The sequence below is a fragment of the Pipra filicauda genome, unplaced genomic scaffold (genome assembly GCF_003945595.2).
Source record: "Pipra filicauda isolate LSUMZ 115617 unplaced genomic scaffold, ASM394559v2 scaffold30_size5312502_pilon, whole genome shotgun sequence".
Classification (NCBI taxonomy): Eukaryota; Metazoa; Chordata; class Aves; order Passeriformes; family Pipridae; genus Pipra; species Pipra filicauda.
Window position 1 is genome coordinate 3,898,721 of NW_024104432.1, and position 16,544 is coordinate 3,915,264.

General features: G+C 46.2%; 1 protein-coding gene across 4 annotated transcripts in view; it reads right to left on the reverse strand.

Annotated features, from left to right (window-relative positions):
* FGFRL1 (fibroblast growth factor receptor like 1) overlaps positions 1-15,785 on the reverse strand; it is a 168,305-nt gene extending 152,520 nt beyond the window's left edge. The window contains exons 1-2 of one of the 4 annotated variants that reach the window (XM_027736608.2): positions 15,627-15,785; positions 14,415-14,524 (exon numbers count right to left, since the gene is read on the reverse strand). In XM_027736608.2, coding sequence (XP_027592409.1) covers positions 14,415-14,475 — 61 coding nt within the window. In that variant the 5' untranslated portion in view covers positions 14,476-14,524; positions 15,627-15,785. Of the gene's footprint in view, positions 1-14,414; positions 14,525-14,655; positions 14,809-14,900; positions 14,971-15,232; positions 15,283-15,626 lie in introns of those variants that run through there. The other 3 variants (XM_039383443.1, XM_027736607.2, XM_027736606.2) reach the window with 3 other exon arrangements.
* Positions 15,786-16,544: the final 759 nt, after the last annotated feature.

Consider the following 16,544-nt stretch of genomic DNA (forward strand, 5'->3'; position numbering starts at 1 on the left):
ACTTATAACAAAGCTGCTCCTTTTGGATAAATTCTCCACGGAAGAATTTGGATGTTAAGGAGCATTTCTTTCACAAAAAGCAAACGTTCTGTTTGCTCTCACACATAACTCACTACACACAGATTTTGGCAGCCACCTCACACAGGAGTTGGACTTTCCCTTTGCAAAGGCGTGAGGGTCCTGCTTTGGAAAAAGTTATAAAAGAGTTATAAAACACCTTTGCTTGACATTAATTGATGGGTAGAACAAGTTAGCAAGAGAAGAGCTGTCTCAAGGCCAAGGGCTGCTTTTCAGCGTCTCATTTGTAATGTGACAGAGGGAACAGCTGGGGGGAGGCTGTCTGCCTCTCGTCAACCCCAGAGGGAAGGACGGACAGACAGACGCTCCCCGGGGAGCTGCCCTGGCATTATAACTGCCTCTCACAGAGGGTGAGCCGGCTTTCTACCTCTGACCTGACCCTTCCTCCCCCAGAGAGTCCTCACAAATCTTCCTCAACAGCTAACAAAATCTGAAGTGACACAGCTGGTCCCCCAAAATGTCCTCTTTTCTTTGGTTTATTTTCAAGTTTTGCCTGAGATAACGTTGCAGGGGAGGCAGAGGATCAAAGCAAAGGGAGCTGCAAGTATGGAAGGTCCTCAGCAAGCATTTCTTTAAATACTTCAAGCACCTGAGGATTGCTTGTATGTGCCTAAATACTTGGTAAAAATGGTGTCTGAGAACAGAGACTTCTGTAGTTGCAAAAGTGCATTGAAATCCTTGGGTTTATACTTCCCCTTGCGTGCCTCCGGTATCGTGCTACATGGGTTTCAGTGGATTCAAACTGGGATGAATTCAAATGGATGTGTCATACATTATTTTTCGTGTTTTATTTGACTTTAATTACTTCTTAACAGTACTGCTGTTTGAAAAATCTTTCTCAATTGAGGGTGTTGGTTTTGCCTAGGGCTGTTTGGCCCTTTTCCACTGAAATGCCCTTTCAACAACCACCACGAGCCTTTCAAAGAAAAACAAAATCTTTTGGAAGAATCTCTTTTTTCGTTACTGTGTGAAAATTTGCCTTGCTCAATTCTCTTTCCTTCACTCAGATTTTAGATTGGTTGTTCTTTCCACCTTTCTAGAAGTTGGAAACCTATGGTGGGCTCCAGTAGGATGTGGAGCAACACTTGGGAGCAGTCAGACCTTGTTGGTAGCACAGATGAAGACACCTTGATGATGATGATGACAATAATAGTAATAATGCTTGAATAATCTCTGTAATTTTTTTCATTCCAGGACTTTTGATGGTTGTTTATGTAAAAAATAAGCACTGTGTAATGCCCACCTTTCCCTAAAGTCAATGCTGACTTGTACCCAGCGGAGAAGGGACAACTGGATTTATGATTCACACACATGAACCGCGGTGGATAAGCAGTGCCAGACTCCAGCCTGTGCACGAACAGTATGTTTGCATCTGTTTCACCTTGGGCACTTACACAGGGTTTGGGCGCAGGATTATTGGCCTTGTGGGTCTGTACTGTAGCAGCAGCAAGAAATCTTTATCAGGGCAACATCTGCGTTGCATGGGGCACTGCCAGCAAATACAAGATCTCAGCTTTCTCAGGGGTATGTGGGTAAATAAAACTCAGCTGACCAATGGCTCTGGTTTTGGAGGGGGCCTTTGTCAGAGTAAAACAAAGTCACTATACAAAGAGCTGTTAGTAACTTGACTTTAAGTCTGTAGCTGCCTGCTGCTTGTTCTGGGTTTAACAGCCCTTAACACAACAACAGGGCTTTGCTACAACGAGGACTTCCAGGCACTAACCCCAATCTAACTATAATAACAACTTTGCCTTAGATTGTGTTCATCATATCAACCAAACCCACTGCTTAGATGCTGACCTACTCTCCAAGAGCAATATTAAGTATTTCAGATGTTGCAGTCCTCCTCAAACTCTGCTTTAATATCTGTCTTGTAGCAAAATAACCTCCAACACATGCCACAGACAGAAGGTCCTGCCTTAGTTTTAAGGCTGGGATAATTATAGCTGAAAACTTGTTCAATTACTTTGGAGCATTTTTCATCTCCCTCAGACAAGTTGTTGGGTTTGCTGGTTGGGGTTAATTTGCATTTTAGAGTATGTGCATTACTTGCAGAGGTAAAAGGGAAAGTGCCTGTAAGTATGCAAACAAAAAGATCCAAATCAAGAGGCCATTAAAATGCATTCAGGCTTATTCCTCTTTGCTGTTATGTCAATTAGTGTCTGATAACTAAGCAGTTCCCTTTTAATTCTGCATTGCAGAATTTCTTTCAAATGCTTGTCTCAGTGAAAGTTTGATGCCGTTTTTCCTTCTGGAGAAAGAAACCCCAAAGATGTATTTTCAACCTCCCAGCTCAGTGTTTCCCAATATTTTGAATCAGGGACTGTTGCCAAGATTCAGATTTTCCCCAGATCACTGCACACCCTCACACTCAGCTTAAAGCCATCACAGATGTAGGGATGGACCCTGGAGTGGTTCTTATTGCCCCGTTCCTGTTGTCCTTACTGCGGTCCATGAGCTAGCATGGGAAACAGCAGTTGTCCCTCTGACATCTACTGGCATGAGAAGATTTGGCAGATTTTAAAGCACATTTAAGAAAAAAAAAAAAAAAGTCTTTTCCTTGCAATAAGTATAGTTACTGAGTACCAAGTTCTGATTTTCATGCCTGTACCAGAGTTTAGTCTTCCAAGGCAGAGTAACCCCAGCAGTCTCCATGTAGATACTGATACACATACAGGGATCTTCCCCTCTTTACAAAAAATTGGATCAAGAGGCAAAAGCCACAGTTTCTCCAGGGTGCCGGGTCATGTTTCAAAATGCTAGACATGTGTCAATCATCCCTGGACAGAATTCATGCACCACGTCTCACAGGCCAACATAAATACCCCCTTCCAGAAATCCCCTGAAAGAGTTGTTCATGCAGCCCTGCAGCATTACCTGAATTAGCCTACTGAAAAAATATTTTCCCCTGGAAAAATATTTTCACCCACAGGGAGTATTTTTCACAAGTTGTTTTCTCTGCCTTATTTTTGCAACCGCCTGAAGCAGAGTCAGTAGTCAAAAGTCCATGTAGATACAAAGCCAAGGTTGGGGAGGGAACTTCCTGGTGACATACCACCTTCACCTTGATACCAGGGTCAATGCAATACTGTGCCTGGACCAGAGGGAAAACCTGGTCACCAGTAGTACTGGTTGCAGCCCACCTTTGCTGCCAGCTGTGCTCCTGATGGAGCAGCTCCTTCCTAGCAGCAGGCAATGCCCTAGGAGGGCCATGCTGACAGCATTAACTTGCCATTTTCCGGCTCCCCAAAATGATCCTTCTCCCTCAGAAGCCAAAAGCAGAGACAGAGGAAGGAAGATACCCATTCCCCCTATAGAGAACTCCCAAATTCAAGGGAACACTGAGACAAACAGAAAATTGTCATGATACAGAGTGTGAAAGCCAGAATCTCCCAATGCAGACAGGTCACCAATGCTCTACCCTCTGACTGAACTGAACCAAGACCCAAAGTCAACAAGGAATAACTACTGCCTGTTCAGAATGGCCCGAACCATCTTCTGAGTGAGATGTTTCTACCATCTTTTTCCAGTAAGATCCACAGAGGGAGCACTCAGGATCCGAATCTGATTTTTTTCAGTCTTCACATTCACTGCCCCCAGGCAATGCTACATTTTGCAGTGGGGACCTGGCTGTATTTTAGACTCCTAATGAGTAATTTTATAAATGTTCCTATAAATACCCAGTCCTTCAAAGTACTAAGCCTTCCTGCCATAAGTGGGAATGGAAAGGACTTGCTGCCTATAGAGACCCCGTGATATTCCACAAGCTCAGCCCATGCTCCCCTAAGAATTTAAACCATCACATTTTTTTCCAGGTTGGCTTTCTGCCCTGGTTTCCTCCCCAAAACACCCACAGCAAGGTCAGAAGAGCTCTCATGATGGCACAAGGGAGTTCCAGGCTGGGAGCAGCGCAGGACAAGGACAGGAAAGTGATGGGGTCAAGTTCAGTCATCTTCAGCTGCCATGAAATCACACCTGAGAAGGATTTACTGCCGGGATCCAAGTGGCTGCAGTTGGGCAAAAGAAGGGGGGGTCCTATTTGTGCCTCTAATGAGCCAACTTAGGAGGACAGAAATCAAGTGCTTGACCTTTCTCAACATCATGTGAAGCAAATGCTCCATATGACACAGCTCCAGCATTATCTACCAGGCACAGGTGCACGACTGCAATTAGAAATGACTGGCATTTCATACATAACAGCACCTTTCAACCCAACTCAGCCTGTCCAAAACCACCCGGAGACTCAGTCACCATCTTCTTCCCACCCAACCTCCCCAGCTCCTTTGCCAGCTCAGGCAGCATCAAATAATTCCCCATGAAGTCTCACAGCTGTTATTTGAAAATTAAACTGCAAGTTGCAACACCTTTCTGCACGCTGGTAGATCCTGCACTTGGCATTTGGTTTATCCCAACACCATTTCTCACCCCCACCCCTAAACCAACTTCCGTGGAGAACAATGCTGCTGGTTTGTGTCCACAAGAGATTTATTCCCCCCCTTCCAGCAGCTCACGACGACTGTACCTTCAAGGGGGCAGTAGCTGCTTGAAGCGAATGGTTCCTTGTGGTTTCTGGGAAGAAAAGGCTGCCCTCCATAATCAGGGTATTGTTCTCCCTAAATGGACCCAGACTCTGTAAACACACTCCTCTGCACAGCACTGGGAGGGCGAATGCCAGCGTGTGTATACACACATGTAGGGAATGTGTCTTGTTCTAAAAAACAGTAAATTATGTTAATTCATTTCCTCTGCCTAAACAGTGGTAATAAGCTTCGGGAAGGGAGGAGGAAAAAGTAAACAAGAGTCAATTACAAAAAGGTGAGGGGGAGAGGTAACCAAATAACTCCACCAAATGTCTCCTTTGGGGAAGGACATTCACTACAGCTCAGATGGGCTCCACACCGCCCTCCCTCCGACCTGCTGGAGGTAGAAATGTAACTGTAACAATTTCTTTCATTTCTTTTATAAGGTTTCAGCCTGTTTGCCCGAGTGAACTGGAAAACGAGCCCCCACCAGTGCCCTGATCCATGGCGAGTACATCCCTGGGGGCTTTGCTCTGCATGTGATGTGAGTGCTCCGGTGACTGAAGCCAACACGAATAGTCAGACCCTATTTGTAATTTTCTAACAGGAAAATAATTTCACCGAGCAAACTGCCATGCTTTGACTCAAAACCCTGATTAGCACAGTTTGAAAACAGGGCAGCATACTGTTCTGGGAATTAACTTGCTTGACCCCTAGTCTATAATGGCACTCAAATAATCTGTGAGTCAGACGAAGTTGAAAAACTCTTGGAAGACCACACTGAAAGAATTTACTGGATTTATTGGATTTTCTAGGATAAAAGAAAAATAAGCCTGAAACTCCACTTAGTTAGACTGTGGCCTTCAGGTAGACAAGTTTTTTCTCCTGGCAGTATCTAGAAGAGGAACACTGGCCTACACTAAGCAGCACTTTTTGTGTGTCTTTTTTATATATATTTTGTTTTCTTTACTGGAAACTCTCAATAAATAGTCACAGTGATTACAAATATGCAGGTCTATTGCTATGATTACTTTTGAGTAGCACCTTGCTGTTTTCTTCTTTGGTATAACTGGTAAAGCAAGAGCCAAATTCCCATCCCTGTGAATCTGCAATTCTCCTCCCAACAGGAGAAGAGCCCTGAAATTAACTGCAAATGAAATATCCAGAGTCTACCTTACCAATTGCATACAAGGACTAGTCTGGTGTTTCCAAGGAATTTCTAAGGACACATCACCATCACAAAGTACTGTTTTAAATCCTTCAAATCCTCTGGTCTATCCCTGTTTGAGCAAGCAGGGAATCAGGAAAAGCATTCTGCCAAGCAGGACCTTGCTCTGGTCTAGAGGAAACACTGACCCATCTCTACCTCATGGTTTCTGCAGCTCCTGAGAAAAATGCTCTGACTAGCCTCTACTACTTCTTTGTGTCTCTTTGTATCCCAGAAGCAATAGCTGTGTGCTGAGAGCAGTGGCAAACACCTTCAGATAGCAAATCCAGCAATTAGATATCGAGTGTCCAAAGCCAGTCTCCCTGCATATGCAAATATCTCCCTAACAGGTTTACAATCCCTGTCAACCAAACAAGGAAGAGTAAACACCTGTCCTGGACACGATTAAGTTGAAAGTTTCACTCTCATTAGCCCTTAACGAAATGAACCCCGGCAATACTGCATTTCTGATTGGTTGGGAATACCAGGAGGAGGAAAGATACTCATCAGCTCCGATCTGTTATTCTAGTTTTATATTAACTATTGCAGATCACGATGAACCCTCCCATGGCGTGGTGCCACACTGTGCAGAACTGAAACTCAGCCTGGTCTTACGAGGCTCCAGTTTCTGCTCTCTGGTAGGATTACATATTTAAATCCTACTCACACCTACTCAGCCACAACCCACTGAACCTAAAGGGACTATCACCTTTGTAATGCAACCCTGAACATTAAAATATGAAATGACTTATCAGAGCACGGAGCCTGATCTCCGTATGCTGGAGGAGCTGGCAACTCTTCTCCAGTTTCCCATTTTAAACTGCCCAAAAATATACATTAAACACTTCCTAATATTACTTGTCTGGATAAAGAGACAGTGTTATTTCCACCAAAATGTAGTGTTAGTCTGCAGAAGAACAGGAAAGATTTTGATTCACCCAGACAGTGAGCAAGGTGGTTCACAGCACCCTCTCTCAGAAGCACATCCACACTCTGAAGGAGTTATAGCCACCAGTTTTACATTGACTGCTCAATGATAACCAACTATTCTTCCTTCCACAGAGAGTCTGCAGTATCCCTGGGGAGATATTCCACAATGTTCAGAGGTTCATCCTGTTATTCATTAACCCTTCCATCCTTGACATGCCGTTCATACACCTGTAACTCGTCTGACATTTGTCATTGCTTAACCAGCAGTTATAGATCTGTTACAGATCTGTGTTAACAGATCTGAGAACAGCCACCTAGAAAAACAGCTTCCTCTATTACTCCAACTCCCACAAACCTATTAAAGAAGGGGAAGGAGGGAAAGAAACCAGGTTACAGTGCTCCAGCATCTGCAGCAGCCTAACTTCAGTACTTTGGCTTGTGCAGCTTTGAGAGGCTGGTGGGGCTGAATAGCTTTCCCTTTCCCTTCCTTTGTGGTTGATTTAGCCTCACCCCATCCACCTCTGTCTAGAAAAAGGAAGATTTAAATCCATACAAAGCAATAATAAAATAGTAGTTAGCACAATGAAAGCAACACTTTTACATTAGAATGTTTTTACTCAGAATCACATGTTGGTCAAAAGCCAATCAAGTCTCACACCTGTATGTGGGGGCACCTGGGAGGACACAGGAAAAAACAGAACTATAGCACAGATTTCGGAAAGCTGAATCCCAACCTCCTCTTTAGAGCCACACACTGCCCACTCAAGATCCTCTCCCAAGGACTACCAGGCCTCAAAAGCAGCAGTACATTAACTAATCTGGCCTAAATTTACTCTTGAAGGTTGGCTAATGTTTACATTTCCCTCCACGTCCTCCTCCAGCTTTTTCTTTCTGCCCCTGTTCTGGGCAGAACTAGCAAGCCCACAGGTGCCACAAAGATGTGCCACTGCACAAAACTAGTACCTAACTCTTACAGTCATCAATTCATGGGGCGTGTGGAGCAAACTCAGCAAGGAGAATATGAATTAAAAAAAAAAACAAAGCCTATTGTGCAATTTAAGTCTGCATTTCCATATTTGTCTGCTGTTCCTGTGTTTTTATCTAACATGCACAAATACTGATGGTTCCTAAAACTCCCACCAAATTCAATACCACTTGAGTGGCACCTAAGGTATGACACCTCTTGAATTACTCTCTTGACTGGATACGCAAGACTGTGTAAACCTTTCATGAAATAAATTTACCAGACATCAGAAGAAATTTCTTGGGTCCCATCAAGCTAGAAGCCACTCAGAAAGAGGCTGAGAATAGAGGTGTAGCCATCCTGAGAAACATTAACCTGCTCCAAGAAGTCTCTGTTCCCAATTTACATTTTTCTCCTTCCCTTAGTGAAGCTCAAAATTAAGTTTGAACACTTAATGGAAGAAGTAGCCTGGAGTTACTGGCTGAAATTCATGAAAATTGGAGTGGTTGGGATGAAATAAAATGTTAGGTTGTTCACAGCACTGCAGGATGCTGTGTTTCTACTGCGATACAATGGGGAGACTGTGCAATCAGGGCAACCAACCAAACTCCATGCAGCCCATGTTTATTTGACTGGGAAGTGCGGGGAAAAAGAAATAAAAATCAGAGCTGTGAATGGATTCGGCGGCACACATTAACTTATTAAATAACACACAGGCCAGTCTTCAACCCCTCCACACCCAGAACACTGCCCGCAGAACAGCACCCTTCCTTTGGGGATAAATCTCTCTGTGGCAGCCCAAAGTGTAAGCAATGAATTTCCAAATTGTTTTCAGCCCCAGCAGTGCACGCTCCACCCACCAGCCAGAGTTCACAGTGGCAGCAGCAACATGCTTCTAGAATTAAAAAAAGTGAGTTCCAAGCTCTCCAGTCAAGCAGGCGGATGGCAGGATCCAAACTGCCACACTTAGCCCACATCTCCTCTGCTGTCATACATGAGGGATCCATATGGAGGTAGATATCACGGATACTCTGGGTAAACTACCCTTCAGGGATGGATCCAAAGCCCATGGGAGTGAGTAGGAGTCGCAGCACCAACACTCACTGCCTCTGAATCAGGTCCTAACGTGTTAAAACTGGCATGGGCTGCATCTGCCTATCTCATACGACATCGGGACAGCAGGATCAGATTATCCAAGCTTGCTTTTGGAAATATTTTTGTTTTACCATAGTACCACAGTTGCTATGAATGAGCAGCAAATTCAGTAGGCTTGCATCACACTGCGGTCTTTGCAACGTCTGCAACCACACTGGCTCCACTCTCAAAAAGTCCCTTATACGACTAAAAAGTTCCACTTTGGTGCAAAAGATTAGAACAGGTCAACACAGCTAAACATGTACAGGGGTGTTATTATTACAGAAAACTCCAAGTCAAGGCTGATTACAGAGAACAAGATAAGGAATAGAAATCCAAATTAAATGTTCAAAACAAGATCAGATCTATTTCACCTTGAGCAGCCCATCAGAAAACGCAGGAAGAGTTCAGATGTAAGACAAATTCCTTGAAACAAGACAAAACGAGCAGGTTAATGAAAGAAAGGGGAGAAAAGAACATTTCCACCAGCCCCTGTAATGCTGGGTTACATATGCACAGATCTTTAGCTCAGCATGATTTTACAAGTCACTGCAGACACAAGTAGGAGCTTCATGTCTTACGAAAATCAGCTGCTCTGGTTCTACTCCCACTGAACAAATAAAGCTATGCCTAAAGGTTGTTGGGGTTTTTTGTAATTTAAACTAGGCACAAGAGGACTTCTGTATGATTATTTTCCCCTTTCGGTGGAAATTTTTATCTCTTCCAATAATTAATCCAAAAAGGCACATCCAGACTCCACTGTATTCACACTATTCCATAAGGATTGTTCTGCACCCAGATACACCAGCGTTGCTCACGGTGAGAGAGACGCTCAAAAAGGAATTATCAGACAGGCCATTGGAAAGGATCAGCTCTATCAGCCAATTCATGTCTAAAGACAAAACTTCATCTTCAGTTAATAAATTAGCATCAATGGTCCCAAATCTTGAAAAAGGGGTTCTTACTTGCTAGCAAATGTCATTTCTAATTTTTTTTTATTTTGAATGACTTTTTTTTTCCTGGAAGAACCACTGTTGTATAATATCTCAAGAACCATATGAAAGTTTCTTCTGTGGCTAAGAGTCAGGCTTTGGAGTCCAGCCTTTGCTGTGTACAAGTTCAACCCAAAAAAGACATGTTTTAATTTGCTGCTTGCGTCTTTTAGTGAAGGTCAAAGAAACATATGGACTCTGGAAAACAGAGTTATAAAAACTTTAAGGAAAATCTAAATGTATTTGAGCAATTTGCTGAGTTTTTTAATATTCCTAATTAAAAACAAATAAAATCAACCCTAATTTTCCAGTATGACGCACACTACATTTTAAGTTTAAACTCAGCCACAATTTAAAGCGGCCGACAGCCTCAGAAGAAGGGAGGAACCAGCATTTAAAAAAATAACCAGGATTTTCTTAGATCGTCGTGTTGACTCTAGGTACAAGTCGTGCTGGCAGATTATTCATGAGCAAGTTCCCCAAGAGAATGATCCAAAAAATACCCCGAACTTCACCAGATGTGCTGCATCTTACATAAAATCTGAATTGGGCTGTTAGATCCGAACATGCTTCTCTTTCACAAGCGAGAAATTACCTAATCATTATCTGGTAGCAACCACTCAACAAGAATAAAGGAGTAAAACAGAAGCCAACAACCATCTCTCTCATATTATCATTATTTATCTTTCCTAATTTTACTACCATTCACTCTTATAAACCTCAAATGGGAATTCTGTTCATCACAATGAAGAATTCAACTCCCAAGAAATAAAAAAACACTTCCAACATCCTACTCGCTTTTCTTCAATACTAAGAGAAACAAAAATGGCACATAAGATTATTTCTGCATGAAACCATCGGATTTTGAAGTGGCCCCATCAGCAAATTCCCCGTAAAGCAGGCACCAAGCAGGTTTGCAAGCCAAGGTCGCACAGAGAAGTGCCAGAACAGAAAGCAATTAAGGTCCCGTTCTTCCCCTCCCTACGCAATGCACCGAAAATGAAATCAACATCCAAACTAATTAGTTTCCAGCAGAATATCAGTTTACTCGCTAACAGGAGGGTGGTTAGTGCTCTTACCAAAACCTTCTAAACATACCATACAAAATCTTGTTTAAGCCACGGGACCAAGCCAAACACATCCCAATGTTACCATATACGGTCACCAACGTGAATATGATGGCAACTTGACAGATTCTGAACAAATATTGCGTTGTCTGTCACTGAGATAACATAAGCAGGAAAATATCAGATTATATTACCTGTGTCCAACAGGAGGTGTGGAGTGGCAGGAGCTACACTGCTGCAGGACATAGTCTCTAAAGGTTAGTGACCCAAGATGGCATTCGTCCCTGCAGAGGAGGGCTGGGGCTGGACACTGAGGACTTTTATGCCCAGTATGGGGCTGCTTGGAGAGAACAGGAATGGAGTGACATGAGGGACGAGCCACTGGACCTGCGCTGTTATCCTAGGTTCAGGGCTGACATTATCCCGTGTGGCTGGAAACCAGGCTGAAGCTGCTGCCTCACACCTTAGCTGTCAGCCAGGAGGCACAATCCCTCTAAAAAACCACAGCACGGGTTTTGTTCTCAAAGAGTGGGTTTTGTGCACACAGACGTTCTAGTCTTCATCCACAAGGGAAAGCAAGCTACCAAAATAGCTCCTGAGGAAGACTTTTTGGTACAGGCTCCCTCTAGGAGATCCTTAGCCTGGAATAAGATTGGTCACTGAGGAAGTTATTCCAGATTAAGTTTTTTGAAAGAGTTATTCCAGTGCATTTGCAGGTGTGGACAAGCCTGTAATCAGATTCTTTAAGTTTTGACCCCAAAAGCATTGGTTCAAACTTATACAGAGTTAGCCCATCCTTCATCCCTCCAAATACAGCCAGTTCTGCACTTGGACCTCTAAAATCAGACCTGTCTTCTGCTTAGCCTGGATACTTCAAAGGTATTGCCGCTTTCTTAAGAGCTTTCTTATCTTGGTTTGCTAAGATATCCCCCTTTTTTGCAGCGTCTTCTACCTCAGCAATGAGACACATTGGGTCACAAGAAGGTACAGAGCCAGTAGGCAGAGATCTGAACCTGGAAAACCGCCTCCTTTTGCTAGTGGAGGTGGAAAAAAATAATTGCCGCATTAGCCCAATCAGTCATCCCTGTGGGGCCCTTTGCCTTAAAAGGTATCACCTAAATAAAGATTTAAAAATAATACAACATAACATTTAATGCAAGATTGCAGCTGAGTATTCAACTGTCAGGAAATATCAAAGCCGGAGCGCGTGGGCAACTTAACTCTGCCCCCTTGTGCAGATGCACTATGGCACAGCCCTTCCCCAAGCACGGGCACGACATCAGTCGGCTCCAAATTAACATCCTAACTCTAGCATAACTTACTTTTGCCTAATATGAGTAGAAAAGAAGGACCACCACTTTCCCAGAGAGCCTCCTCTGCCGCTTCCCTCACTTGATCACAAGCCAGCGAGCACCTATTTAACTTCCAATGCCTCGGATCAGGAGGTGTTGGCACACTTTGGGCCACACACGTCTAATTTGCAATCAGGATACAGATATTAAATGCCGTTTGGCCAAAACAAAGAGCCCTTCTTCCTCCAGAGAAGAGCCTCATGACCTCAGGTTGAGATTTGGCTGAGGAACTGTCTATAAAACCTGAGTGACTGAAACAGGTAACACTTACGCATCTCCAGTGGCCAAACCCGTTGTATGAGATGTTCAGAAAAAATCTCCAGGCACGTTAACAGTCTGGCACGTTTTTCAAAGAATCTGAAATTATCCCAATGTAAATGCCTAATAACTGGAGATATTTGTCAGGACAAAATAATGTTTTAAAGTTCTGGAGAGTGCCTCATTTCCGCTCATATACAAATTTGATCTTCCATCTACATCTTCCAATATCAAAAATGTTCTCAACCTTAAGGACGTACAAAGCAGGATTTAAATGTCAGGATATTGTCTATATTTTTACAGCAGTAAATCTTGAAATCAGCACATGAATGAATGACATTTTTCATGGGTTTGGCCCTGGTTTTTAAACTCTGTTTCTAGATAATTTTAAACAACCAGAACCATCTCTTCATACACTTACAGGATGGATTTTTCCATCTCCAAAATTATGATGGTCTGAAATTACCACGGTTAATTTTCTGTCACTTCTTCACACGACAACAGCCCACAGCACTTCACTTTCCAGGGGCAACAAAAGTACGAGCAAGACAAGTGCAAACCAAATTTAAACAGGGTCACCCAGTAAAGCAGCCGACACTCAGCTCACAACAGAGACAAAAATCTTTTTGTCTTCTCCTGCCCACTTCAGATCTTTTCCGGAACTCCACCAACTTCTCAAGTCCATTGCAATAATATACATCCATGAGGTCATCTCAATTCATACGCTGCTGCCCATCGCCTACAACTTAAACTGAGTCTCCATTGTAAACCTTGCCGGGAACTCAGACTTGCAGAACTTACAGCCTATATACTGTTTTCTTTTTCATCCAGCTTCCAGCCAAATCATTTTATAGTGCTTTTGCCTCCATAAAATATTTGCTTGGGAACCAATGCCAAGAAGAAAAAAAAAAGCACAGTGCACTAACCAAACCTTGGGTTTTCAGAGTAACGTTCCCCCTCTTCTTTCCCACCCTACCCTCAAGGTTTATTTTTGGTGAGTTACAGCCCAAGTGAAGGACAAGTTTAAACCTTTTAATTCACAACTTCATCACGCTGGGTGATTTAAAGGTCTTACAACAGTTCATGAAACTCTGATACTGTTGGGAATTGCAGCTGAAGCAATCTGCATCCTAAAGTCATCCCCCCATTTTTCTGGAACAATGCAGCCCCTTACATTGTGACCAGAGGTGGGGAAGCTGAAAGCATGAATTCCCATTCAGGCTTTCCAAGGACAGCACTCACCAAGGTACAACACAGGCAAGAGTGGAGGAAAAGCCACTGTTCCTTGCACTCTGACCCCAGAGCTTTGCTCAAAGCACCTTCCCATAAAGACACTTCTTTTTTCCTACCCCCATCACTCCCAGGTCAATGTATTTCAATTTGCCTCTGGTAAGGAAACCTGTTTATTGAAATCTGATCAACTGCTGGAGCCTCAGCGTTAAAATACGCTCTCGCTGTTGGGAACTGTCATTTGTCTGTCACCAAGCAAGTTAATGGATGTGTTTGTTTAGTTTGTAAGTGGGAATACATGGGGCAGGGGCTGGAGGGATTACAGGAGGGGAGAGGTATTTCTGATCCACAGAGGAATGCAGATGCTTTTCTTCAAAATTGTCTGTGTACTTTTACACAGGCACAACAAAAGCCCCTGAAAGTTCACCTGTGCCTCAGAGACCTGAGCAAAAGCCGGAGTGACCGCGCTCCATCCAAAAGGATGGCCCCGAAACCACGCAGGTGCGGAGGCACCACCCGTGGGCATGAGCCTGAACCCCTGAGCAGATAAGTAACAAGCCTGTGCCGACAGCAACTCCCCCACAGGGTCCCTCTGAGGGCACCGTTTGCGGAGCAGGAGCCCAGCTGAGCAGAGGGAAGGGTGTGAGTCACGAAGTGTTTGCACCCAGCGCAGTCTCCTTACCTCTCGCCGAGTCCGAAAATGCAATTATCCCTGCGAAAAGGAGCGCGAGCTGCAATTCCATTTTGAAAACCAGATCCCACCGTATCGAACAGGCTACTGTCCTCTCAGACCTGGAGGCAGGGAAAAGGAGAGCAAAATAATTACTGGGGGGGGAAACCCCAAACAACCCTCAACTTTGCAGAGTTTCAAATCCTGTTGCGAAGACTTGCGAGCAGAAACAGCAAATGAAAGTGCAACGTACTTGTAATTCATTCCTTGGTGCTCAGTGAGTAAAACTTTGCCCTCCTCTCTGCTCTAGCCTGATATAAATCAAGAACCCACTGAGGTCAGTAAGCTCCTCTAAGTTTACAGTTAATGCATAATTCTTTCGTATCCTATACAGAACCAGTCTGGAAGGCAAACAAAACACTAGCAAGTGGCCATAAAACAAGATTTCGGGTTAACAATTTGTGGAGGAACTTGAGGAAGGGAGAGGAGGAATGTTACCTCTCCCATCAGCAGCCCAGAAAACTTTGTGTTGCTGCTCCAGTGCCCCTCAGCCAGGCTCCGCTACGGGTACGCGCCTTCCTGCACTCCGAGACTTCTCTGCACAGCACTGATTCCTCCTTTCCTCTTCTTCGCCCCCGCCCCCCCCCCAGCCCCACTTGTTTCCGTGGGCTCCAGAGGTGCTTCCCAAAGCAAAACCACGCTTAATTACTCAAATTCTTGAAGATGCCTTCCCTGTGATACGCACACCCGGTGTAGATCAGGTTTACATTAATTACACCCTGTTCTCCTCCTAAAACTCTCACTCTCTAAACACTGTCTGGATTCCTCACCCTTGTAAAACTCCCCGGTTTAAACACCCCGTGCCCCCAGGACACACAACAACCCGCGTACAGCATCCAGCAAAGCAAATACGGCGGCTTCGCCCTTCGCTTCCCCGTTTTTCCGGCGGGGACCGGGGCACGGGGAGCGGGGCACGGGGGGGCTCCCCCGGGGCAGCCCCGGGGGCGCAGCGCGGTTCAGCCCCGCGGCGGCCGCTAACGGGATATTCGCAGCCGGGAACTGGGGTCGAGAGGGAGGGAGGGACCCACGGGGTGGGGGAGACACCCGGCGCGATGCCACCTGGTGCTGCCCCCCCAGCCCTCGGCGGCTCCCAGCTGTGCGTTAGTATCTCCCGGGACCCCGCGGGGTGTCCCGGGCGGGGGCGTCGGCGCGGGGGGCACTTACCTCGGGTGCTGCCGGGGCTCTAACACCGCGCTCTGGCGCTGGAGCCCATCCCCGCCGCTCGCCGCCTCATGCCCTCCGCGGCCACGGCGCCCGGCGGGCGCTCCGCCGCCGGCCTCTACCTCATCCCCCCCTCCCCGGGCGGGCGGGGGCTGCCTGGGGCTGCCCTCCCCACGGAGCGGCTCTGCCCCTTCACCGGCTTTCTACCGACACCCCCCCCCCCCGCCGCCCTTCGCCCCGGGGGCGTTTTTTTTCCACTCGAGAGTCACGGAGCGAGGAGCTCGGGGAAAGGGGGGAAATCTTGTAATTTTTTTTTTTCCTGCTTTCCGGGCTGGGCTGAGAGTGTGTGTGTGCGGGGAGGGACAGCGGGGACCTGCCAGAGCCGCCGGGGCTCCCCGCCGCGGGATGCCCGGTGATGCCGTCCTGCGGCTCGCCCAGCCGGAATCCCGTTTAAGGAGCGAGGGGAGGAGGGGTAAGGGGCTGGGGAAGGGGAGGGGAAGGGACGGGGTGGGGGGAGAACCGGGGCGAGAGAAACCGGCGATAAAGCAACTTTCCCTGCAGGGCTTTGTGGCGGTGGGGGCCGAGCCGCCGCGGAGGGCGGCGCGGGGCCGCCCCGCTCCAAACTTCGCACCAATCCCCGGGAGCCCCCGGGAGCCCCCGCCCTCCGCCGGCCCCGCTCCCCTTAACCCTTTGCGGGAGCGGCCGGGGCGGCACCGGCGGCTCCTTGAGCGCCGGGAGTGGGTGGGAGCGCCCCGCAGCCCCCTCTGCAGCGGAGCCCCGCAGCGCTTCGCACCCCAGCACCGTCACCCCTCCGGGCTCTGGGAGCCCCTGCGATGCTGTGCCACCCCGCTGCCTCTCTGTGCCCCAGAGCATCCCCCTCCCTGCACACCCTGGAGCCCCCGTGAGCCCAGCGGCGGTGGA